The sequence below is a fragment of the Lactuca virosa genome, chromosome 4 (genome assembly GCF_052849685.1).
Source record: "Lactuca virosa cultivar CGN04683 chromosome 4, Lactuca_virosa_CGN04683_v6, whole genome shotgun sequence".
Taxonomy (NCBI): domain Eukaryota; kingdom Viridiplantae; phylum Streptophyta; class Magnoliopsida; order Asterales; family Asteraceae; genus Lactuca; species Lactuca virosa.
In genome coordinates, this window is record NC_136429.1 from 232,975,293 (window position 1) to 233,002,548 (window position 27,256).

Consider the following 27,256-nt stretch of genomic DNA (forward strand, 5'->3'; position numbering starts at 1 on the left):
TATATATATATATATATATATATATATGTTTTGGCGAACTTATTTTTACGATTTACGGACGATTCGACTGATTTTTCCTATTTTATTATATTATAATAATCATGAAACACGTAATATTCACATAATTCTTCTTTATTAAATCAAATATGTTACAATTGTTGACCATAACTATTACTTTGATTAAGATTATTTATCGTAGATAATCTTTTAGAAAAATATCATTTTTAACGCTTATTATATCTTAAGTGACTAGTCCGAATCTGCGATTGTTACAAGAAGCATCCATATCATGGACGGTTTTGTAAAGTTACTTAGGGTTTCCAGAAGTCACATGGATGATAATAAGGAAAGGATTTGAATTGGAATTAAATCCATTATTTAATTATTTAAATCTTGCTTTGTCCATAAGTTACCTAAACTATAAATATGACCCATTGGATATCAAATTTCATTGATGCTATTCCCATAAGGCTTAGGAACGAAATTCCCTTCTCCTCTGCTCTCTCATCTTGTGTTCTTGTTGCTAGGGTTTGGGTACAAACCATTAAAGGCACCGAACTTTTGGTGCTTGCTTCTCAAGTCAACAAAGGAAGGAATCAAGTAAACAAGTTTGAGGTATGAAAACCCTTAACTTTAATTTCTAGTTTTCGAAATTACTAGGGTTTATGTTAGTTATGTTATTCAAAGTATGTTGCCTTCAAAGTGAAAGACATAGATCTTTTTTGGTTGCATGTGTTGTCACACCCTACTAAAGCGGAAACATGAAGTAATGACAACGATAAAGGTTTCATAGCATAAGATAAAGATACATCATCATAGTAGTAAAATTTAAATTTTACATCCCAAATTCAAACCAAAACAAGACAATCTTTTGTTTCCGAAAATAACATTGTTCAAAAATCAATTTCATGATTTAACATCCCACTCGATGCAACATGCTTGATGATGATGAATCCTTAATATCAATTATTAATTATTCCCTGAAAAAGCATGTAAAACGAGGGTCAACTATAAAAATAGTTGGCGAGTTCACAGGCTTACAAAATAGTAGTATATGAGTCATATTCAAAGTTTTAATATAAGTTTTCATGAATAGATGTTCGTTGCTAAAATGAGTAAACAAGTTTGCATAACAAAGTTCATTGCTATCATGAGAAATAAAGTTTGTTACCATCATGAGAAACAAAGTTCGATGCTAACATAAGAAACAATTGTATATGTGTATAATAAACAAGCAATAAGTTCTCAACCAAGCCTATGATTGCCGCCCTATCAAGATCTATGCTTACCGTTCTATAGATAAACATGGTATTATGCACTCAAGCATTCGGGCGAGTGAGGAGTTGTCAGTTCCTAATAACGCTATCCATAATGACCATTGGCTAAAAGAGTTAATAGTTGAAGTAAAGTGTAAGGGACTTAGACGATAAGGCCTCATGTTTCACAAGCGTATGCACATACATAACAAAATATAGCAATCAATTTTGATACAAGTAAATTTAAATACAACGAACAATAATTAGTTTTGGGACATGCTTTTCCACCACAAAACGTAAAAACCGAAAATAGGGGCCATGAATACTCATAATGGTTCGATAAGGTACAAACGATGCCTCAGGATACCTCCAAACGTTTCACTTCCAGGGTCCTATGATAATGAATACACACTAGTGAGTTTCTAAATTGAATAACTAACACTAATATACTTAAACCTACATATAAGGAAATGCCAAGATTGTTTAAAATTTAGTTTTGTATAAGTTGTAAGTATTTTTCTGAAATTCTCAAGTTTTTATAAGCTATTCAATTTAAGGATAATTTCAAGTAATAATCCCAAATTTGGTGATATTGTTTGTAATGTGTTTTAGCATTTTCAGTGATGTTTTAAAGGCTAAAAATTATAAAATAATATTAAAAAAACTCCATAAATTTCCAAATTTTTTCCTTCTGATTCTACTGAAATGGAGAACGCTCATGAAAAGTTTCATGATTTTTACACATGTTTAACTATTTTTTCCTTCATTTAACTCCTTAAAACCATCATAAAATCGTGAAAAATACTAAAATGTTAAGAAAAATTTTCAATCTTTTTTTTACAACTTATAAACAATGTATATAAACTAGGAAAAATGTCAAAAGTGGTTTTCATATAGTGGAGTCGGGTTTTTATGATTTATGTGTATTTAATGTAAGAAAAATAGAATAAATAGTAAGCAATTAAGATAATTCCTCAAACTGATTGTAAAAATGTTTTACAATGTGTATAAACTGGGAAAAATATCAAAATTGATTTTCAAGCAGTGGAATCGGATGTTATGGATTTATGGTGTTTAATATTAGGAAAATAGAAATAAATAGCAAACAGTTGAAATAAATCCTCAAACTCTTTACTTTTGGTTAGATTAATATCAAGGAAGTTCTGGTCAATTTATATGATTTATAGAAGGATTTAGATATTTTTCCTCATTTATTCTATTAAATAAGAATTTAATTCAAAAGAAAAGAGTAAACAGTAGAGAAAAATAACTAAATGTTTTATTTAGTATCCCAATGTAATAGAAGAGGTCCTGGAAAATTATCATGATTTATAGAAAAGAGTATCTATTTTTCCTCGATTTAGTCCATTAAATACACAAAAATCATGAAAAACTAGAAATAGGTTATGAAAAATTATCAAAATTTTTATCTGAGTGTTATACAATGTCTAGAGGCTGAGGAAAGCATTATATATTCATTGAATATCTCATAACTTGGTTGTATGATTTATTTGTGTTAAACACAAGAAAAATTAAAAGTCTTAGTAAACAGTAACTAAACTAAGTGAAACTTCATGGAAGATTTTTATGTGCTTTATGGGATATTCACGAATTTATCTAGGATTTATAGACCTTAGAAAGTATTTTATGTGAATTATGGCCTTATTTCATTGTAAAAATTACAATAAAGCAAGGAAATCAAAACATTTTTTTTCAGAATTTCCAGATCATCTTATTTTGTTACTGGGATTCTGAGAAAAATTCTGTTTGATTAGAAAAGGACATTTATATTTATTATGAATAAAATCCTTTATAAACATTTTTAACAACGTACTTTGATCATCAAGCCTTTAAGCTTGATGTTCATCACATGCACCATGGTTTGAAGACCGTTCATGGAATTATTTTTTTCAAAATGATGTTTCTAAACGAAAAATTTGAATGCAGGTGGTTGATGAAAATTAAAACTTGTAAAAACTCAAGTTTTTGGGTTTGACATAGGTTTTGGTCATTGGATTTCACCATCAAGCAACATGCATGTTGATTTTGGGTGAAATCCAACCACCATCATCATAAAAACTGTATGCGTATGTATGTGTTCATGATTTTTCATTAGAAAGGGGTAGGAGAAGAAGATATGCATGAAAATCTTAATGAAATGAAGGAAAAGTGAAGGGAGAATGTAGGATTTTCGTGTTTACCTCGAGAACAACACTTGAAGATGGAAGTTTTGAGTGTCTTGAATCTAAATTTTATGGAAATTTTATGGGTAGTAGAGAGAGGTAGAAAGAATGGAGTGGTGAAAATGTTTGAGTGTGAGAGAGAGTGAATGAGAAGTGTGAAGAGATGGGATAAATAGTTGAACTTTTGGGGAATAGGCTTTCTTGGAGAGAGGGGCCGAAATTATGAGGGAGGAGAGACTCTTTCTCTCTCTCTCTCTCTCTCTCTATATATATATATATATATATATATATATATATATATATATATATATATCTCTTTAATTCCATTTAAATTATTTCCCACACATTTTATATGTATTTCAAATTTTTATAAAAAATGTACTTAAGCCTTGATTGGTTTAGTACATCCTTATTAATTTAACTCATAAAATATGATTAAATGTTTTATAATTAAACTTTTATATCTTTGATTGTATCCCATAACTTAATTATTTTAAACTGATATTATAAGGTTCATAACAATTTTTATGGAGTTTTTGGTGTTAAATTTTATAAAATTTTGGGTTTTTATGGCTTTTTAGGGTTTTGGAACCTTATTAGCTAATTATCAACATAATGAAGTGAAATTAGATGATTTTAATTTACTTTAGGGTTTCATACCCTTTTTCAATTATAAGAAATGTTTTATAATTTGCTCAAATTCGGGCATTGGCATTTCCTACAGTAGTTGAACAATTCACTTGAATTGTAAGAGTCAAGTAAATTAGTCCTAGATTTTAGTCGGATCCAAGTTTCTACAAGCTTTTGACCTAATTTCTACTACTAGGTCAAATGTATGAGGTGTGTATATGATTTATGCAAAGGTCATCAAGTTGAAGAATGACCTGAATTTGACAGTTGTCACATGTGCCCTCTTCTTAATTGATAAGTGATTTTTTGAATTGAGCATTTTGTTGTAACCTAATAAACCCATCAATGTTAGCATTGGAAGATTTTAGGGTTAGGGAGAATAAGAAAAAGGATACATGAGGGGCTGCAATGTATGCGTGTTGTAACGCCATGTCCCGAGTCATTTCCTCTTTCGGGGTAGTGACCAAATATCAGGTATTATTAGGCTTAGGACCTTTGAGGAAATGAGATCTAGAACCATTTGGATGTGGGTGAAGTAATTTAGATGATCCGGGTGTTCGGTTTGTGTTTTGGAGCCAATGGGTATTTTGGTAAAGTGTTAGCTCGGGTTTGTATGGAAATTGGATTTTTGTTCAGGAAATTTTAGAGCAAGTATGAGTTGATAAAAGCGTAGAGCTTCTCGTTACCTTTTCATGGATATAAGGATCGTCGAAATCGGATTTATAATGAAGAAGTTATGGCCTTCGGAGAATTATAGGGTTTAAGGATAACCCTAGTACACGGGGGGTACATAGGAAGTACACAGGGCGTACTAGTGCAAAGTTCAATACGTGGGGCGTATACTGGTGTACGCTTAGCGTACTAAGAGGGATTGATCGCGGGACCGACGCCTCGTACGCTGGGCATACGAGGATTATGCTGGGCGTACGAGGGTTTAATGAAACCCTAGTTTTGAGATGTTGCACCCTATATAAAGTCCTTAAGTCCCTAGGGCTGGCCTCTTTACCAACCTCCATTGCCCTAAAACCCTAAATTTCGACCCTTAGCCTCCATTGTTGTGTCTTTGAGCTCATGAGAAGAAGTTGGTGCTTATTTTGCTCATTTTGAAGGGATTGAAGAAGATTGAAGTTGCATTGCTTAGTGTGAAGCTTAGAGATCCAGAATCATCACTCATTTTGCAAGTCTTTTGACGTATCAAGTTCATACCTTGTCTTCTCCTTGCTTAGATCTCTTCATGTTATAGTTTTATGCTTCTTTGTCCCCTTTTGGTTGGTCTTGATGGGTTAAGGCCGTTTTAGAAGCTAAATCTTGTAGATCTGGATGTTTGGAAGGTTCATTATGCTTAAAGGTGCAAACTTTATGGGGTTTATGGTCTCATGCATGCATTAATTCATCTATTAAGTCCTTTTGAGCTTTAAGAGCTTCATTAAGCCATGCATGCACGTAAATTTGGCAACTTTACATGATAAATCAGTCCAAGGAAGTCAGATCTAAGTTTTGGAGTGATGACTTAATCAATTAAGATCTGGAAATGAAAGTTGGTTGAATGAGGGAGTACGCTAGGCGAACAAGCAGGCACACTTAGCGTACAAGCCCTAAGGCGAGTACGCTGCACGTACTAGCTGAGTACGCCCCGCGTACTCAGCAGGTTGGGCCTCGGAGTCTTGGGCCTTCGGTGTGGGCCATTTTTGGACTTGGATGCTTAGGGCCTTGTTGGGCCATCAGATTTTTGGGCTGATGCTTGTGTTGGGTTTGCTTGGAAAAGGCTCATGAAAGGGATTTGGGCCCAATTTGGAAAATTATACCATAATTGGGCTTGGAATGAGTGTTTTGGAATTTTGGGCTTTTGGACAATTGTAATGGGCTTGGGCCTTGGTCCAAGCATAGGGAAGGGTAAAAAGGTCTTTTGCCCCTAGTTTAGACTCTTTGTGTGAGTTGGGGACCAGTTATTGACTGGATGATTATTTTGTGATTGATAGCGCAAGGATTTTTGCGGGCCAGCAGCCATAGATTCTTTCTGTGAGATTCGACAGTGCGAGGTGAGTTTCCTCACTATGTTCGGGTCGAAGGCACCAATTCTGGCCCATGGTTTGTTATGTAGGGTGCTCGATGTCTGCCTAACTTTTGCATGTGTATGCGCTTGTATGCTTACTGGGCGAGCCCGATGGTTATTCTGTATGCTAGTATCTGGTTATGCGTATATGATTTGTATGTGGGCGGGGCCCGTTATGCGAGTTTGGGCGGGGCTCGTTATACTCAGTGGGCGGGGCCCAATAATTGTATGGTATGCTATTATCTTTGTGATTTTCGCATGTGTTTGTATGTTATTATGATTATATGTTTTATATGTTTACTGGGCGGGGCCCGATGACTTACAGATCTGTGTATCGAGCGGGGCACGATGTTGGGCGGGGCCCATTATGTGTTTATTTATGTATGTATTGTATGTGGTATTTTGGGGAAATCAATAAGCTTTGTGCTTACGGTTTTCAGTTTATGTTTCAGGTACTTCTGTATTCAAAGGGAAGAGTTCGGGATGAATGCAGAGCACACACCACATGTTTCCGCATTCTGTGATCTACTCTAATAATGATGATGTATTGATAAAAATTTGATTACCTTGGTTTTATGAAAATGATATGATTTAACGGTTTATTAATTTAAAAACGAAAAAAATTAATGGTCTTATGTTTGGGACGTTACACGTGTTGTGAACTTCGGTTCGCAACTATATTTTTCCTATGACTTGTTGTGAATCTCCGATGGTGTTGAGACTAGCATCGAACTTTCTTTTCGATTGGCTGCTTAGATGTCACTTCCGTCAGGTGACGTTAAAACATCTGTTTTGTTGGAAAGAAGGAGGGGGAGAGAGTGAACCAAAGGAGAAGCTTCGGTTGATTAGTCCTAGTAGCAAGTTTCGATTGTGGGCGTCGCTGGAGGAACTTACGTCGCTGGAGGTGCTGATGTCGCTGGCGAGAAGGAGTCATCGGAGAGAGGTGCATGATCGGAGAAGGAAATCCCACAGAAGTGAAGTCGATGTAGGCTCCTTATATGTTCCTATTTTCTTTACTTTGACCTTTCTAGGGTTTTTGACTTGGACCCTTAGCCTTTTGGGCAGATAAACTATTGGGCTATGTAAGTCAAAAGCATGTGAAATTAAATGGACTAATATTACTTAACAAATTGAATATAGTGTTTAAGCTAAATTAAGTTATTTTAATGCCTCAACGGATCGGGTTATAATTCACATGAGATAAAGACTATTTTAAAATGAATATTAGATTCATGATTTATTAAAGGTTTCATGACACACAAATATATTAGGAATTTTTATTTAAAGTAAATATTATTTTACCAAAATGCAATATGAGTCTTAATTATGTTTTAGAAAAATGCAATTGGGTTTAATTATATTTTTTAAATAGAGTTGGTAAAGTTATCTAACCATTTATCTATCTAATAGAAATAAGAGCTAATATACATGACAATACCTAATAATGGGATTTAGAATGGATAAAGCGGCCAATGCGTTATTTAATAATAACGTAAATAAGTATGATACTAAGTGTTATTATTATGTGGCACTTTAAATATGAGCTAAGTAGAGATTACTGATACGGGTTGTAGGCATTCAGGGAGCTGGACAATACATCTTAGCCACTTCAGTGGTTTATCCTGTGTATTGCTTCTTCAGGTTGGTTCTCATGATCTGGATAATACATCTTACACCAGTGAAGGCTCCAGTGTGTGTAGATGGTCGACCACTGAAGGTCCCAGTATGGGTAGGTGGTCCATGCAGGGCAACTAGAGAATAGCCTTGTAACGTACCGATTTCCAACCCAAAATTTTCATTTTTATTTATTAAAATATATCAGAGTATAATTACATTATGCGGAAACATGTTGTAAATGCACGTGTGTACAGTCGAACCTTGTCCTTCTCACAAATCAATAAAGTACCTGAAAAGCATTTATAATAAACTGGGTAAGCACGAAGCTCGGTGTGTTCCCCAAAATACCATATACCACAATACATATACAATACATACACATAATGAACTTCAGCATAAAGTTGGTACGCCCTTAGCTTTCAGTACGAAGTTGGTCCGCCAGGCGTTCAGCATGAAGCTGGTTCAATACTTGGACTTTAGCATAATGCTAGTCCACCCGAGTCTATTGGCCTTCAGCACGAGGCTTTCCGCCCTCAACTCCCCACATAATATATCAATACATGTCTAGCATACAAACAGTTCCACACTACAAGCAACTAACTAAGCTGGTCTAATTGCTTAATAACATACTACATGGCAACTATATCCTAACATACATAGGATATATATACTGGAGCATATAATGTAGTGAGAAAAGTCACCTGGACAATTACTCCGACGATTGACATATATTTGGGTGATCCTACTAGCAATCCAACCGACAAGTAACGCGCCTAACAAGTATTAAACAATAATACTATAACTTATTAATCTCTGTGACAATCTGGTAATGAAAGCTAGATCTTTCACTAATCCCAATGAATACTGAGAGTTCTATCAAATAAGGATCAACCAGACAGGACAGTTGGGAGGCAGTATAATTTCGATATATAGTTTTTCTGAAATCCAACAACCAAGATAACATGACCATTCTAGACACCTCTCCCATAAGCAGACCAATCAGTATTATAACTGGAATTACTGATGAATCTTATTTATACATTCATAACAACGACTATCTATATAAATATAAGTTACACTTAAAGCATCGCTTAACTTACAGGAATCCTAGCGAAGACCGAGAAGATTGTAGGCAGGGCTTTGATACCGAGCATTTCTATTTGGCTGGCCCTTTGCCTTAGAGCTTCACTCAAGTGGAGTTCCTCAGACTCCCAAAAATAATCCAAAAGTTGGACTAGAGAAAGAGATGTGAGTGTTGGGTGTGGAGAGAAAATGAAGATCGATGGAGCTATTTATAGGCGAAACTTTGGGGAGGTGCGCTGTGATCCTTAATTTGTACACCATGCATTTCGGTGGTGTCGGGTGGTGCCACGTGTCATCTTCCCCGTGGTCCGCGTAGCCACCTTCTAGAAGCGTGCGCCGCGTGAATGCACACATGGCGCAAAATGTTAATTTTGTAAATTTTGTAATTTCTTCATATGAGCTTCGTTTTTGACGTTCTTTATATCCAAGCGTAGCTATCGATGAGATCTACAACTTTCATTTAGACTCCATCGGCTAATTCTCATTTTTTTAATTTATTATTTTAGAAGGCTTAGACTGCTAAACTCCGTTTAAAATTCAAATTTATTTTATAGGACATCCGTTCTCGACTGTCTTTATATCGATGGAATTGTATCTACGATATCTTCAACTTTTGTTTAGATTGTTTTGGCAAACAATCGATCGATTTCTATTTCAATTTCTGTGTCGCATACAGCTGAGCTGAAACTTCTAAAAATCCTAACTTCCTCATACAAGGTCAGATTTGGACATTCTCTACATGCACACTCTCGGTTTTATGATTATTGCGACTTTCGTTTAGATTAATTAGTCTAATAAGTAATCTATCTCTGATTTGTATTTTACGATGCGCATAGCCGTGTCGGTTTAATCGCGAAACTTCTAAGAAGCATAACCTCTTCATACGAAGTCGTATTCGGGCATTCTATATATTTATGGAAATTGTATTGACGTTTCCTACATGTTTATGACAATTACTTTGGCTAAAAAGTAATATATATCTACTTCGAATTTTATAAACAACGGTTTATATTGAATCTATAGGAATGTGAAAATAGGGTGTTACAACTCTCCCCTACTTATAGAGATTTCGTCCTTGAAATCCTACTCCTAGCGCACCTAGATGTCATCTTATCCGAGTTATCGAGATCAACTTATGATCTAGCCGACTTTTCTGCATTGATATTTCTTGTAGAACTTCATTTTCTACCTTAAACGTATTCCCGAACTCCTCGTGAAGTCTTCTAAAACCAGGAACTTGTCGGTCTGGACTTTCAGAATCTACATGCTACATTTCACGATCGCCTTCAGACGTATAATGTCGACAACATTGATTGGTTATGAGGTGATTAACTATGTAATTTTATCTACTACATCCTAACGGAATCCATTTTTAGGAACATGCCTATAAAAGGCTTAGGTTATATCGTTAAAACACACACGAAAATAGACTGTAAGTGGTTTCTCTACCTAGTTTAGGTGTTCCCACAATATGAAATTTAACCAAAACTACAACAGTTTTACTGATTGGAAAACTCTAGAACCAATACTCTAATATTGGTGTTGGACTCATTACAAGGCTTGTTTATCTTGCAACCTACTAGATTATAAGTAACACTAGATTACCGATAGCCTTCTTGCGAGGCTCTAACTATTTTGTCTATATCAAGGTATAACTATCGCTCGAGCAGTTTGTTCCTATGCATGCTCACTACACGTTGTGATACTATCCAACTACTGGGATTACAATACCAGGCCGCTATTGTCATCGTCTTCATCGGGCCTGAAGACTCACGATCAATCTTTCGGTGGTCTTAAAGACTCATAACCATTATATGATTTCCCTAAAGGAACTCAATCTTCATCCTTCCTTGATGTCTACTTATCATAATAGATATTTTCTATTTAAAATTTTGAGACTACAACCGAGCCAAGGTCCTTAATCTACATTGTATGGATGCTAAAGTCTAATTGTCTTCCTATGTCGACCTAAAATTTGGTCCTAATCTTATATTAAAATTTTCTCCTACCACTAAAAGGAATAAATAAACCAAACATGTAGTCTACCCTGATGCCTAAAGTAACACTGAAGTATTACCATATGCTTAATGAGCATAGTCCTTTTCTAATGGTATCCTCCTATGTCTCTTTAATCATAATTACGAAAATACTCTCTCCTTTGACATTGATCCTACTGTTATAATCCTTTGGCATGGGTTAACTAAATCCTTACTATCGTTTGAATCAAATCTCTATGTCCGGTATATATCTTAAGTACTTGACGCTTTTTATGGCAATCTATGCGACCTACTGAATTTCTAATCTAACTGATCCTCTGCTGCGAGGATAAATCCTATATCCTGGAAGTCACAGACCTATATGGTTCTCTTGGCTATTTAAGTTGTTCTTGGGAATTTGTAAAATTCCTAAATCCTTTTAGCCGCTTGGAAGGAAAGACCAACCTTTCCTTGAGAAGCAAGAAACTCATAGCCTATGGGAAATCTAACAGAAGACTTCTTTCTTCTGTTAATCGCACAACGAAATCGAAACTAAAAACCTCCACTTATTTGTGCCACCACTCTCTTGGACCTTGACGTCGAAATCGAAAGTCAAAATACTTTTCACACTTTCTCCTTAAGGGTCGGTTCTCCCCTACTTGGGTTCGAGCCATCATTTATTGTTGCTCGTAACTAGATGAAGCCTAAACTGGCCTTGCCTACATGATTTTGTGGCTCCTTTTGACTTTGAAGAAACTCATGATTGTCATATCCCTTGACTTTCGACATTCTTATCATAACATTATTGCTTGTGTCTATCGTAAGTGGTCTCCTTGTATAGCACAACCAAAACGATAAGGCCATGACAACCATAACGTTGTTTAGTGATGTACTAACACATACAAGTGAGAAAGAGGATTTTATTACGTAATAGAATCTTACAAGCGATAACGATGATTGTTGGATTATATATTAATACATATGCATAGAATACAGACATATCGGTATATTATTAAACGTTTCCATCAATGTCGCTCATTCTGTTGGGTTTTAGTATACTACAACATCCTATGGTGCACATATAACCCTAAATGCTTTGGATCTATGTTTTCTCTAATTATACATGCAATATTGTTTCCAAAGCATTAAGCCTACAACTAGCAAACAATTGACAAAAACAACATAAAACACTAGTTAGAAGTTTATCTCTTTATGTAGCTTGTAGAACTTGTTGTATTTGGCCTTTAAGAACTTAGCACCTCAAGTGTGATGCCTCAAACGGTTCACAACACACCTAGGACAAAAGATGACTTTTGAGAGAGAATGTCTTGCACAAAGTCGGCTCAATGAACTCTTAGATCACTAGGGTTCCGATTTGGTGATTTAGGGACTCCTTTTATAGTGTGGCATAACTAGGGTTACAACCATGCTAAATAACAATTGGCCCACACTATAAGAATCATTGATTTACCAAATCAATCACCATATATTTAGTTAGTCTCTTTTGAACACTAAATTAATTACAAATTAATTATTGATCAATACTAATTAAATAATATGATTTCATATTAATATATTAGAACTTATAATATATTAATAAATCATAAATAACCTATTCTCAAAAGTTCATCCTATCAAATTGTCCTGGTGATATGCAACTCGAAATGGACCATGCTACTCTCGGGTCAAATACATACCAATTATAGTTATGGGCTTAGACACCTAATCCAACACATTCTTCCTTGATAGGAAACAAAACAACTCCTTCAATGGTTGTGGGTCCCTTTTCCCCATGAATCCATTGATTTTATCCTAAAAGTTGTAGGTGCTGGAGCCTGCATTGCACTTGTTGGTTTTAGAATAGGACATTTGGCCTTGATGTGGCCCTTCTAGTTGCAGTGGAAACAAATGTGCACACCCTGTGTTTCTTGCTTACAGTCTCAGTTGTAATGTCCCTCCTCGCCGCAACTGAAGCATACCAAAGCACGACAAGCTCCCTTTTGAGATTTCCTACACTTGCTACACTGAGGGCCCCTCTGTCCCCCAGGCCTTGAGTTGAGATGCTTAAATCCTTTGGCTACTGCTGACAAAGTTGGGTGTTGCACTTGCTTCCTCTTTTCGAGCTCTCCTTCTTCAGTGGATCTTACAATTTTATTAATATTTCGAATGGCATAAATCCGCTCCTTAACCCTGACGATCAACCTGTGTGTGACATATTTAATGATACTGGATAATTCTTCTAGTAAGGTCTGCAAGATCTCAATGACAACCCAATCATATAGGGGTGCGTTGTCAATGCAAATCCCAAAGCTTTCTGCTTCATGATGTGTAGTCGACATTCTATAAACAGGACCCGTTACCATTTATTCTGATAACCTTTTACTGTAAAAAGTTCCTAGAGTTCTAAACCTTTGTTTTTCGTGAATCTAACGCCTAAGACATATCTCATCAATCTTATCATTCTTGTACTAATAACCTGATCCTTTCTTATATGATTGTGGGAGGTCGGCATAAAATCATAGCAATGGTCATATTCTATGACATACATGACACAAGGATGTATAATATACTAGACTCTTGTCCACACGAGTCAAATACTTAACATAGGAGGTACCTTCCTTCATGTTCTATTGTGGTACAACCACATCATGGTAGGTAGCAACCCTAACTGCTAGTTGCTCTACCCCAATAAGGTTTGTAATCCTTCTATAGATCAACTTGATCATCTTCTTCTAAATGGCTAAATTTGGGACTATGTTGAACAAGATTCTCATAACCAATTCACTTACACAATTCTACTTTATTCAGACTTGATCCTTTATGGCCACTTGGGCCCGAACTTAGAGTCGTTCTCCTAGACATCACCGTACAACATGTAATAACAGATATAATGAAAAATTAATTTATAGTGTTCGCCACACTATCTACCAAACTACTAGTGCCTTAACAACTTTGTGACTCTTCTTGATCCAAGTGTGAGTCCTGTGCTTCGGGTAGTATATGTCTCTACTATCTTTCACACCTACTTATACTTGTCCCAAGAATTGTCTCACAGTTTCCAAGCCACTTCCAATACTACACACGATGACCGTTAAACATATATATGTATGTGTCCCATGAGCACATACAACAGGTTTTCCTAAACTCCACTAGGGTTTTGCATCTTTATTGATGCTATATCTACGAATATATGCCCTATCAAGCATATATTAAACTTGCTAGACTCTCTTTCTAAGATTGCTTTCCACTTCACCATACTATTAGATGAGGAAGAAATTTTACCAATATTAAGTAATTATCGAATGAATACAATTTCATGCCGCTAAAATCAAACAGTTTGTCGACTGAAAGATCTGACACTACAACGGTTAGGCTCAGACGAGAGCTGCGTAGTAGCGCCAAATCAAGCAATCTAAAACTATTTAATTTTGGGAGCATGCAACCTAATGTATTTATCAAAAAACTAATTAATATTAATATAGGTTCTAAACAACAAATAACAAGCAAATTCCTAGGCTATAATCCATCTTAAGTATCAGGCAGTTCTAATTGGCAATTTCTAAAAGATCCCTAACCTACATACTAGCACGCATTTCTAACATTTCACATATTAGCAATCATAACAAATATGGATATTTTGTGAATCACTTTCCTTTCTGAGCTTTTGCTGACTGTACGCATCATATTCTTTTCTCTTGAATAAAGTTCTTTTTCTCAAAACGATTTGTTAAGATATTAAGATCCTCGGTTTGCGTATGGAATCACACGAATTTTCATCTAATTCTCTCAAACCAGGGCTATGATACCAACTTGTAATGTCCCTATTTTCAACCCAAAATTTTCATTTTTATTTATTAAAATATATCAGAGTATAATTACATTATGCGTTAACATGTTGTGAATACACATGTACAGTCGAACCTTACCCTTCTCACGAATCATTGAAGTACCTAAAAAACATTTATAATAAATTGGGCAAGCATGAAGCTTAGTGAGTTCCCCAAAATACCATATACCATGATACATATACAATGCATACACATAATGGCCTTCAACATAAAGTTGGTACGCGCTTAGCCTTCAACACGAAGCTGGTATGCCCTTTTTGTCTTGAGCGTGAAGCTGGTCCGCTACTTGGCCTTTAGCATAATGCTAGTATGCCAGAGTCTATTGGCCTTTAGTACGAGACTGGTCCGCCCTCAACTCCCCACACAATATATAAATACATGTCTAGTATGCAAAGAGTTCCACACTACAGGCAACTAAGTTGGTCTAATTTCTTAATAGCATACCACATAAAAACTACATCCTAAAATACAGAGGATATATGTTGGCACACATAATATAGTGAAAAAACTCACCTGGACAATTACTCTAATGATTGACAGCTGTGTGGGTGATCCTATTGGCAATCCAACTGGCAGGTAACACTCTTAACAAGTATTAACCTATAATACTACAACTTATTAATCTCTATGAAAACCTGGTAATGAAAGCTAGATGTTTCACTAATAATCCCACTGAATACCGAGAGTTCTATCAAACAAGGATCAACCAGACAGGACAGTTGGGAGGCATGATCATTTCGACATATAGCTTTTTTGAAATCCAACAACCAAACCAACATGACCATTCTAGACACCTCTCCCATAAGTAGAGCAATCAGTAATACTGGAATTATTGATAAATCTTATTTATACATTCATAACAATGACTATGAATATAAATATAAGTTACACTTAAAGCGTAGCTTAACTTACAGGGGTGCTAGCGAAGACTGGGAAGATCGCAGACATGGATTGGATACCGAGCACTTTTATTTACCTGACCCTCTGCCTTAGAGCTTACTAAAGTGGAGTTCCTCAGACTTTGTAAAATACTCAAAAAGTCAGACTAGAGAGAGAGAGAGAGAGAGAGAGAAAGAGAGAGAGAGATAGAGAGATGTGAGTGTTGGGTGTGGAGAGCAAATGAAGAGCAATAGAGTTAGGCGAAGTTCTAGGGAGGAGCATTGTGCTCATTAATTTGCACGCCACATATTTCGGTGGTGTCGGGTGGTGCCACGTGTCAGCTTCTCTGTGGTCCGCATAACCACCTTCTTGAAGCGCGCGTTGCGCGTATGCGCACGTGACGCAAAACGTGAATTTTGTAACTTCTTCATACGAGATCCATTTTTGATGTTCTTGATATCCATGCGTAGCTATCGACAATATCTATAACTTTCATTTAGACTCCGTTGGTTAATTATGAATTTATTTTTAATTTCTTATTTTAGAAGGATTAGATTGCTAAACTCCGTTTAAAATTTATATATCTTTTATACGACATCCGTTCTCGACTGTCTTTATATCGAAAAAATTGTATCTACGAGATCTTCAACTCCCGTTTAGATTGTTTTGGCTAACAATCAACCGATTTCTATTTCGATTTCCGTGTCGCACACTGTTGTGTTATACTTCTAAAAACCATAACTTCCTCATACGAAGTCAGATACGTGCACGTCCTACATGCACGTCCTCGGTTTTATGATTAGTACGACTTTCATTTAGATTACTTAGTCTAATAAGTAATCTATCTATGATTATTATTTTACGAAACGCATAATCGTATCGGTTTAATCGCGAAACTTCGAAGAAGCATAACTTCTTCATACGAAGTCGGATACGTGCATTCGATATATTTACAGAAATCGTATTTTCATGTTTCCTACGTGTTTATGATGATTACTTTTGCTAAATGTAATATATTTCTACGTTAAATTTTATAAACAACGGTTTATATTGTATTCTATTGGAATGTGAAAATGGGGTGTTACAAGCCTCTCGAAGGGAAGTTCTAGTTGTGACCAGTGAATAGAATGCTAGCATTCATATGCGTTTAGTTTTATGTGATAGAGTATAAGTAATATGTGACATATTACTTGAAGTATGTGTTATTATGTGCTATTACATGTATTGCATATGATTTGTATAATGGGTGAGTGTCGTGATTACTCATTAAGCCCTAGGCTTACGGTTGCTACTTTATGTTTTTAGTTGCAGGTCCTTCAGGTTCAAAGGATAAGGAGCTGGTATAATTGGGATATCTAGACTTTTCTCAAAGGGACATGACATCTTGTTAACTGTTCTTTATTACGTTATGATTTTCAAAAAATGATTTACCCTCCGCAATTTCATTATGTTTATGTTGATATGATGCAAGAAGATAACTATATGATTTGCTAATGATTATGAGTAAAACCTTTTGGAAAAGTTTATACTATGATTTCAAAAGGTTTATAGTTGGATTTTGGGATGATACGAATACTAAGAAGTAAGCTCCCCCCTTATCAAAAAATCTTAATGCAATACTGATAAGTAAGCTCCGAATGTCGTTCTAATAGTAAATGCCTAAATGGGGTGAGATCACGAGAGAATGAAAGCTACAATTCCCTAGGATTGAGCGTATTTCTGGTGGCTAGATATGAAAGAGAAACAATATTAGGTAGAGATAGAAAGAGTCATCGACATATAAGAAGCCTTCTCTAGCAAAGTATAAACAAAAGAGAATAACAGATAGGTAAGGTTTCAGCTTCGAAGACCCAACCCAAAAAATGACATGATTGATGGTGGTTATGGACTCCATAAACTCCCCTGTTCTTTTACACCTTCGAGCTTCGATAAATAATGGAAAGGAAAGAGAGGCAATACTTACAAGAAAATACAAAGTGATTGAAAACGATAGGGTTTGACTGTTGTTTAGGTTGTTCTTTGACTAAATAAAATGATAGCGTAAACCTTTTTTTTGTTCCATTTAAGTTTTCAGTGAAAATTTCTAGAACGACTGTAGAGTAAGAATGGCGAGTTTAACAACAAGAATAGTTGGTTGTGATTGTCATGCTTTTTTCGTATGGATGGAACCAAATGAGTGTTTTTTAAACCGATGTGATTGTTTTTGTAGTAGTAATTAACCATCATAAAAATCATAAAATGCATTGAAAAAAGAAATATAATAGAAATAACAATGAATTTGAGAGAGAGAGAGAGAGAGAGAGAGAAGTTAACAATGGTGGTAGTTTTTTTTTGAAAAATATATTATAAAGTTTAATGGTGTTTTTTATACAAAAAGAAACCCATTTTAACACATTTTCATGCCACGTAATTACCATGTTAATATTTTTTTAATCGAAAACCTAGTAAAAAGATGTCAAATCAACAACCTTTTAATCCCAATGTCAATGGTGATTTTTTGAACATTTCAGCAAGTTTGATGATATCATGGTTTTGAAAATAGATCGAACCAACCTTTCTGGTTACCGGTTTTTTGACGACCAAAAATTGTTTAAGTAACCTAGTAAGGCCGGTTCGAAAAAAACCGGTTCAACCGGGACGGTATAACCACTTAAAAACGTTTTTTTTTACAAATATATATTTTTTAAGATTACTAACAATGTACCAATAATTTGTAGTTTTATATTTATGTGTATCAAGGTAATTGAATGATTCAAAGAAAAAGAATAAATACAAGAACTTGTATGAAACATATTTTTCATGGTGTTTTGAGTCTAATCATACTTAAATTTAAAAAATTACTAGGTGTGAGACCCATTTATTACATGAGTTAAATAAAAAAATTAAATATCAAAATGTAAACATTAAGTATTTTTTAAAATTAAATTTTAAAATAAGAAAGGAAAACATATTTATTGCAATTTATGATTATATTTATTACATTTAATGCTTACTTATATAACGGGAATATGACTTATTAAGATAATTAACTTTTCGGTATGTTCACATCTGGGTAACTATCTTTTTTTTGTACACATCTAGGTAACAAACTTGTTGGAAGTGTTCACATATGACCATTATGACCTGCTATAGCAGGTTAAATCCTAGATGTGAACGCTTTTAACAAATTCGTTACCTAGATGTATACAAAAAAATAGTTAGCCAACCAAATATGAACAAAACGAAAAGTAAAAGTAAATTACACGAATGGTCCCTGTGGTTTGGGGAAATTTGTGTTTTTTGTCCCTAACTTATTTTTTTAACTTGGACGGTCCCTACCGTTTATTTTTGTTGCGCGTTTGGTCCCTGTCTTACCTAAAAAGACTATTGTGTCCTTATTAATTTATTTTTAATTAATTTTCTTATTTATGTATTTATTTTTTTACATATTTAAAAAAATTAATAGACCCCACATATTTAAAAAAATTACATATTTTTTACATATTTAAAAAAAATTACATATTTAAAAAAACTACATATTTAAAAAAATTAGTAGGTCTTCATCATCCGAGGAGAGATACAAATATGTGGGGTCTATTAATTTTTTTAAATATGTAAAAAATAAATACGTAAATAAGAAAATTAATTAAAAAATAAATTAATAAGGGCACAATAGTCTTTTTAGGAAAAACATGGACCAAACGCGCAACAAAAATAAATAATATGGACCATCCAAGTTAAAAAAATAAGTTAGGGACCAAAAACACAAATTCTCCCAAACCACAGGGACCATTCGTGTAACTTAATTTTTACTTTTCGTTTTGTTCATATTTGGGTAACTATTTTTTTTGTACGCATCTAGGTAACGAACTTGTTGAAAGCGTTCACATCTAGGATTTAACCTGCTATAGCAGGTCATAATGGTCATATGTGAACACTTCCAACAAGTTTGTTACCTAGATGTGTACAAAAATAAAAGATAGTTACCCAGATCTGAACATACCGAAAAATTAATTACCTTAATAAGTCATATTCCCCTTATATAACTATATGTATTATGTGGATTTTTAATTTTAAAAATTAAAAAAACCTAGAATTTGACATGTGGATATTATTTATTTCAAAAATACCACAAAATGACAAGTGTCAAAACTTATGAGAGATTGACATGTGGCAAAATAGACCTTATTTATTAGAGTAGATGATATAACGCGGTTAACCATTACCGAATAGTCTACTTTACAAAATACCAAATGATACAATTAATTAAAAAATGATATTTTTTGAATAAAACAAAAAGATTGTTATACTCATTAGTCATTTTAATCGTCTTATAAGTTCCCGATAACTTCTTGTCAATCAGTTAGTTCTTCCCGGTTCCCCCCTTGGCCCCTTTGTGCGTGCATTTGAAGAAAAGGAAGGGGTAAAAATGGTAAACAAAAAGATTTCATTTGGGGCTTATAAAGGAACAAAATAGTGAAACACCACTGGTTGCAACCCCCATATCAGCAACCGCAGATAAGATCGACCATATCCACACACACACATGAACCTAGAATGGTGGGTGTAACACCAATCATAAGTGCTTAATTAGCTAGAAACTATATCAATCAATCATCTGAAATTAGCTTCAAAATGGGCACAATTCAGCCCATGAACGCTTATGGCATCTCTTCATTCTCACACTCTCTCTGCTCCAATTTCAAGAACACCATTAACACCAGTTTCGCCATTCAAAGACCCTCCATCAAGTGCCAAAGTCACTCAAGGTCAAAAATCCGAGCCATGGCAACCTTTGAAGATGCATCATCACAAGAACCCCCTTGTGTCAATTTCGCTTTCGTTAGTGTAAGTCATCAACATTAACCACATTGCAGATTACTAGTTCATCATCGAATGAATATCTTTGTGTTTACTTCAAAAATGGCAGTCGGTGTTGCTACCAGATGGAACTCCCGACGTACATTTTAGAAGCGCGACTGGTGGACAGAAACTTAGGGACATAATGCTAGATTCTCATATCGAGTTGTATGGACCATATGTAACTCTCTACTCTTCAATCCATTATCCTTTTTTTGAATATTTAACTGTATTCGAACATATAAGCTGCTTTCTGTTTTTGGTGATTCAGTCTAGACCTTTGCTAAACTGTGCTGGAGGAGGAACCTGTGGTACTTGCATGGTGGAGGTAAGTTGATCACCATCTGCATGAAATGAGTTTTAAAGTGTTTAATGTGTCGAGTTGTGGGTGGATTCTCAGGTTATTGAAGGGAAGGAGTTGCTTACACCACGAACAGACAAAGAGAAGGAGAAGCTTAATCGGGTATGACAAATTAACCCCATTATTGATCAAGATTAGTTCATGATGGATTTCATAATCTTAATGATGAAATGATGAATTGTAGAATCCGAAGAACTGGAGGCTCGCTTGTCAAACAACTGTGGGGAAACCGGATTCAACAGGCCTGGTTAGTAATTGTTGATGTATTTGGAAATTTATGATCTTAATGGCTGAGGGAAACTTGGTTGATGCAAATGCAGGTTGTGATACAGCAATTACCAGAATGGAAAGGGCATGAATGGACACTCGGAAAGGAGCCTCCTCCAGAATCTTAAATTTTGTTCCTAATTTTCTTTACGATGTTGTAAATGATGAGCACGATGATGGTAATAGTGTTATAATGTTGACACATTCTTGAAAAATATATATAGAATCAGTTCATTTAGTTCAAATATTTTTTTTGTTGGTTTTTTTCTTTGTTTTTACATGTGAGGGATGTATCAAACACATCCCCACCCATCTCATCTTACCTTACATACCCTATCATTTTTCCTTATTTAAATAATAGTATTTTTAGGTAAGACAACCTTACATACCCTATCATTTTTCCTTATTTAAATAATAGTATTTTTAGGTAAGACAGAGACCAAACGCGTAACAAAAACAAACAGTAGAGACTAAGCGCGTAAAAAAACAAACAGTAGGGACTTTCCAAATTAAAAATATAAGTTAGGGACCAAACACGTAAATTACCTGAAACCACACATATCATTCGTGTAATTTACTCTAAAAAGAGATAAAAATAGGATGCTATAATACACAAATAAAACTAGAAGTGAGCAACGGAACCAGGTACCCAGTTTCGGAACCGCCGGTTCCAAAACTGAACCCACATAACCACTTTCATTTCGGTTCTCAAAGTTTGGTATCGATTTTCCGGTTCCGATTATTATATTTTTGCACTGCTACCCGATGGGTAGTCGGTTTCGATTCCTGTATAGGATACTTGGAACCAGTGGGTACCCACTGTTTTTTTAGTAAAATATGTTTTAATTATACATATTGATAGTAATTAAAAATATTATGATTTTTAAGTAATTAAAAAATTAGCTATATTTTTTTTCTAAATAACTTTGATGTGCTCTAAAAGAAATTAACTAGAAATTGGAATTATATTACAAAGAAACGGATTTGGTTATAATGTATATGTTGAGTTGTTAAGTTTTGTTTTAGAGTCTATTCATAACTTAGATTTAAAAAAAAAGAAACAAGGGAAACGAAACATATAAACAAATGTTTGAATGGAAAATGAAGCAGAGAAAATTAGTGGTTAAAGCCTCAAAGGTAAAGGTGTTCATTTGGATGGTGTTAGTTTGGATTTGGATTGAAAGGTTAGATTCGACCCGATCAAGTGAATCCAAATTTATTTCGTTTTTCAAACATAGATTCGAATAGTCTTAGACTAAATTCAAATCCGATATGGTCTAACAAAATTACTATTCGGTTGGATTGGTTTGCAATTCGGGTTTCAAGAGTCAAGACATTGAAAAAATAATATAACTTGAATATTAATAAACTCTATAAAAGAAACTAACACAAATTATTTATTTGTAAATTAAAATTCATAAACTACGACTAAGAAAAATATATTATAACTTAATATTCCATAGACAAAAAACCTTTTGAGTAGAAGTACATAATAAAGTATTATATTGGATGAAGCGTTATAATTTTTTTAAAAAGTTGTTTAGTAAATTTAGAAATATTAAAGATATATATTAAAAATAAGTTATATAAATAAATAAAGAACAAATTATTATTCTGTTATTGTTTTACATATCAAAATCTATCCGAAATCCAAAATAATAATTCGGTTTTGCTGAACACCAATCTAAAAATCTGAATATCTGAACCAAACAATTTGATCCAAACTATCCAATTAAACAATTTGATTTTATCTAAATAATAAACAACCATACTCAAAAATCAAAATCAAAAGATATACAAACCCCAAACACATAGTTAATAACAATTTCACATATCTACTACCATCCACTTCCACTTCATCGTTTCTCCATATATCTCCGTCTAACCAATAATTCACGTCATTGCTTTTCTTACTAAATTTATAAATAACCAATAGTAAAATATAAAAAAAACCAGGTATCCAGAACCGGAAGTCCGAAACCAATTCCAAGCTGTTCCGGGACCGGTTACAAAGTCCAAATAACCGGTGTGGGCGGTTCCAGTTCCCGTCAGGTTAAGAACTGCCGGTTCTGATTTCTAACAAATTAATTGGATACCTACCTATGCTTACCCCTAGTTACAACTAAGGTCAAGTTTTGCCATCTCAAGTTTCGTTGGGATAATTATTTGACTATATGCATGATAACTCGCATTAACATTCAAAACTTTCGTCCGATTGGAACCGCCCCACATTTGAAAATAACTCCACGAAACCCAAGCATTAATAGCATCCACAAAAAAATGTGCATTCATTTGAAATGAAAAATAGGTATGATTGCGACATTACGTGCATATTAAAAAGTCTAATAATACCTTAATACGAGGAATATGACATATACAAAAAATCTGTTTTCCAACAATATAAAGTAATAAGGTTTGGAGACGGAAAATACATCCTATTATAGACACAATCCAACGTCGATGAAATAATGGCAGCGCCCAAGCTTTCCGTTATCGACTTCTCTGTGAAAAGCTTAAACTCTACACCAAGTTCTTGGATCACAACATGCAGTCAAGTTATGCGTGCTCTTGAAGAGCACGGTGTTTTCATTGCCATGTACGACGGTGTACGGCAGGAGCTTGACGACATGATTTTCCATGCATCACGAGATCTATTTGATCTTCCTACCGAAGTCAAAGTCCTAAACACTTCAGATGCACCATATCATGCTTACATTGGGCAAATTCCGGTTATGCCTATGTACGAAAGCTTAGGTATTGAGAACGCAACAACTAAAGAAGCAGTTGAGATATTCACAAAACTCATGTGGCCTTCTGGAAATAAAAGTTTCTGGTAAGGTTTCTTATCTTACGTCTTAAAGCTAATGAATAGAAGAGCACTATACGGGTCTCTATATAATTGTTTGATACTTTGATTCACGATTTTTTCAGTACAAGTGCATTGATGTTCTCCAAGGCTGTAGCTGAACTGGATCAGATAGTTTTGCGGATGGTAGCAAAAAGCTATGGAATAGAAGAACACTACGAGTCGCTCCTTGGGTCAACAAATCATGTTCTGCGATTTATGAATTACAAATGCCCTAAAGGGAACGAGGAAAATCCTCTAGTCCTTCGTCCTCACACTGATAAGAGTCTCATGACAATTCTTCATCAAGAACAAGTAAAGGGTCTACAGATACAGACTAAGGACGGACAGTGGATCGACGTTGATCCTGCGCCCTCATCGTTCATAGTCATGGCAGGTGATGCTTGCATGGTAGGTAGCGATATACTAACCAGTCTCACTGTTATTATGCATATGTATGAAATTTAAGGTGTTTTCATTCTCTTAGGCATGGACAAATGGAAGAATCGAAGCACCATGTCACAGGGTGATTTTGCAGGGAAACCAAGAGCGATTTTCATTGGGGCTATTTTCGTTTATTTGGGATATGAAGATAGAGATACCTCAGAAACTCATTGATGAAGACCACCCTCAACGGTTTAAGGACTTTGATCACTACAACTACCTTCATTACTATCACTACACCGATGAAGGGAAGAGGTCCACGTGCCCCATCAAATCCTACTGCGGAATTTGATCAGCTGTATATATATTGTTCAAAATAAATTAAGGTGCCAACATATATGGCACCACATGTATCTTTGATCATATGTACGTCTTGTTCAAATTGTTTCTTGTTTCTTTGTTCAAGTACTAATTATTAAATAAATACATATAAGTTGTATGGTAGTTTTAAGAACGCTTTCCCAGATGGTTTGCGTCTCTGTTGAGATGTAAGAGACCGAACTGAGTCATGCAAACACTATGTTCTCCGTTTTATATAATTAGTGTTTAGGTACCTTCAGTAGTCTTGATTTATTTTCTAGGTGTGTGAATCCTTTATCCTCCTATACGAATATACCTCAGATGTGACAATTCAAAACTCCAATCCTATAAAGTTTGTACTTAAGAGCTTCCGTAATACAACATAAGCCTATTTTACCTACATGACAAATTATTTATTTATCTATTCTTAAAAAGATGTCTGGATATGTTTATATACTACAAGTGATTATGCGATGCATCTCCTTTTAACATGGATTCCTAGTCCCTTATAGGGTTTGTAGTGGAGTTTGAGATTACTTTGTAAAACATGTCCTACAATTAAGCCAATTTAATACCGTAAATTCAATAAATTTAACTCTAATTAATTTTTTTTTAACCGACAAATCTAATCTATTCCTAAGCTAACACCTATTCCACCTAAGTCCACGACGGGACTTGAACCCTCGACCTCAAAGAGAGAGGGCACCACCTGATACCGCTGGGCTACAAGCCCTTTGGTTAACTCTAATTAATTTAATTCCTCTTTCTTATATCTATCTATTATAATAAAAAAGTAGTTACTATGGACATATGTTATTATTCACCAATTCCATTTACATCAAAATTTATAATTATACCCTTTTCGGTTTATCCCAATTACGGCCCACCTCCTCCGATTTTGTTTTCTTGCTTTTGGAAACAAAATTACATATTCAAATTTTAAAATACCCAAATTCTTAGCTTCATTCCTCCTGTTAAAATCGATTAAACCCTAAAATGAAACTACCAACCCTCTTCTTCTCATCTCTTCTTCTTTTCCTCTTTATTTGTAGAAAACTATGACTTTAGGTATTTTCATTTTCTTAAATGCTTCTAAAATCTTCGTTTTCTTGAATTTTCATGCATTCTAAGATGTCTATGAAGAAATTCATTTATAGTTAATACAATCGCAAACAAGTACAAGCAAGTTTAAAGAGACGAGACAGAGACAAAGCATTTATAGGATGTGATACATAGGCTACCATTATTAACCTTGATTATTGAGCTCGACATAAGATTTAGTGATAAAAGTGTTTTATTTTTAGGGAGGGGGGGGGGGGTTGATACATCAAGAAAAGAGAAAGAACAAATTCAATAGAAAAATAAGGGTTTTTACTTCAATCGATCTTGTAAAAAGGATAACAAACACACAATTTCCCAACTTGATCAATTCATTCACTAGGAACTACGATTACACTTAAAACCCTCACTACAAAAAACACTATTTTCTCAGATTACAGAAGGTAAACTAACCCTTGAAACCCTAATACAACGAGAAAGTTTTATCTAAGTATGCATGTGTGTAATGAGCTGAAACATAAAAATCTCACAATAAATAAGCAGGTCATGAGAATAATCCATTGAACAGACAAACCCATGTTCCTTTCCAAACCTACGACAAATTCAACAATTGTAATGACCCAAAAACCTTATTGTGTGTTATAGTGTGTATTTGGTATAAATATAATTAAGGATGAACTCAGTTAGTGAAATGATGATGTTTCGATGATGTAATACATACATCCTTATACTTTCTGCATTAGTTTAGCTAGGGATTTGTGAAAGAAAGTGATAATTTACTCTAAGATGATTCCGTGGATATAAAGTTCGTCAAGATTGGAGTCTGTATGAGAAAGTTATGGCCATTTAAAGCTGAGATAAAAGTACGTTGCTATTTTGAAAAAGTCAACGAAAGTCAAAATCAAACAACCAAACTTCTGCTCTATGCGGCACATAGATTTGGTTAAGTAGCATGGAAATGAAGTGAGTCATGATGACATGTGTCAGTTGGAGAGTGACACACGGTGAGTGGTGGGACACAAGACATGTGTAGAGAAAGATATCACGGTCAGCCACATGCCTATCGTGGCATGACGACCAAAGTTATATATATATATATATATATATATATATATATATATATATATATATATATATATATATATATATATATAGAGAGAGAGAGAGAGAGAGAGAGTTAGGTTAATATGTTTTCAACAAATATTGTATGCATGTAAGAACCAATCAAAATTAAGCAAAAATAAAATCATTAATAAATCATAAAGGGTTATCCGAACACGTCCCCAGCTCAGGGTTCAACCAAGACTCCCGCACAACCTCATCAAATCCATCGAACAGAAACCAAGAGTGAAATAACCGAAACGGGGTAGAACCATAATCCACACGATGCTCCAACAAAAGAATAGGACGATGATCGGGAATTTTTTTTCTAACACAAGACCCATAAGATGAGGAAAAGAACCCATAATACCCTCTGTGACCAAGAATCTATCTAGTTTACTAAATTTTGAACCCTATTTGTCACTCCAAGTAAAGCGAGGACCACCTAGAGGTATGTCAACAAGATCTAGATGGCTAATAAAATCATTAAAAACAGTAGCTGTACCCGGATTAAA

The 27,256-nt window shown here is 34.6% G+C and overlaps 2 protein-coding genes across 2 annotated transcripts; both read left to right on the forward strand.

Annotated features, from left to right (window-relative positions):
- Window positions 1–19,989: 19,989 nt before the first annotated feature.
- On the forward strand, window positions 19,990–21,237 carry PNSB3 (NDH-dependent cyclic electron flow 1). The gene is made up of 6 exons (XM_079045060.1): window positions 19,990–20,352; window positions 20,435–20,545; window positions 20,636–20,692; window positions 20,765–20,827; window positions 20,910–20,972; window positions 21,046–21,237. The coding sequence occupies exons 1-6, from the start codon at window positions 20,140–20,142 to the stop codon at window positions 21,118–21,120; spliced, it is 582 nt and encodes a 193-aa protein (XP_078901186.1). The 5' UTR covers window positions 19,990–20,139; the 3' UTR covers window positions 21,121–21,237.
- A 2,155-nt stretch (window positions 21,238–23,392) lies between these two features.
- LOC145168758 (putative 2-oxoglutarate-dependent dioxygenase AOP1) lies at window positions 23,393–24,725 on the forward strand. The gene is made up of 3 exons (XM_079087470.1): window positions 23,393–23,825; window positions 23,924–24,248; window positions 24,325–24,725. The coding sequence occupies exons 1-3, from the start codon at window positions 23,461–23,463 to the stop codon at window positions 24,571–24,573; spliced, it is 939 nt and encodes a 312-aa protein (XP_078943596.1). The 5' UTR covers window positions 23,393–23,460; the 3' UTR covers window positions 24,574–24,725.
- The last annotated feature ends 2,531 nt before the right edge of the window (window positions 24,726–27,256 follow it).

Coding starts and splice junctions, on each gene's coding strand:
- PNSB3 (XM_079045060.1), top strand. CDS start 20,140: ATGGGCACAATTCAGCCCATGAACGCTTATGGCATCTCTTCATTCTCA. Junction 20,353..20,434: donor TCAATTTCGCTTTCGTTAGT/GTAAGTCATCAA, acceptor CAAAAATGGCAG/TCGGTGTTGCTACCAGATGG. Junction 20,973..21,045: donor AACCGGATTCAACAGGCCTG/GTTAGTAATTGT, acceptor ATGCAAATGCAG/GTTGTGATACAGCAATTACC.
- LOC145168758 (XM_079087470.1), top strand. CDS start 23,461: ATGGCAGCGCCCAAGCTTTCCGTTATCGACTTCTCTGTGAAAAGCTTA. Junction 23,826..23,923: donor TCTGGAAATAAAAGTTTCTG/GTAAGGTTTCTT, acceptor CGATTTTTTCAG/TACAAGTGCATTGATGTTCT. Junction 24,249..24,324: donor TGGCAGGTGATGCTTGCATG/GTAGGTAGCGAT, acceptor TCATTCTCTTAG/GCATGGACAAATGGAAGAAT.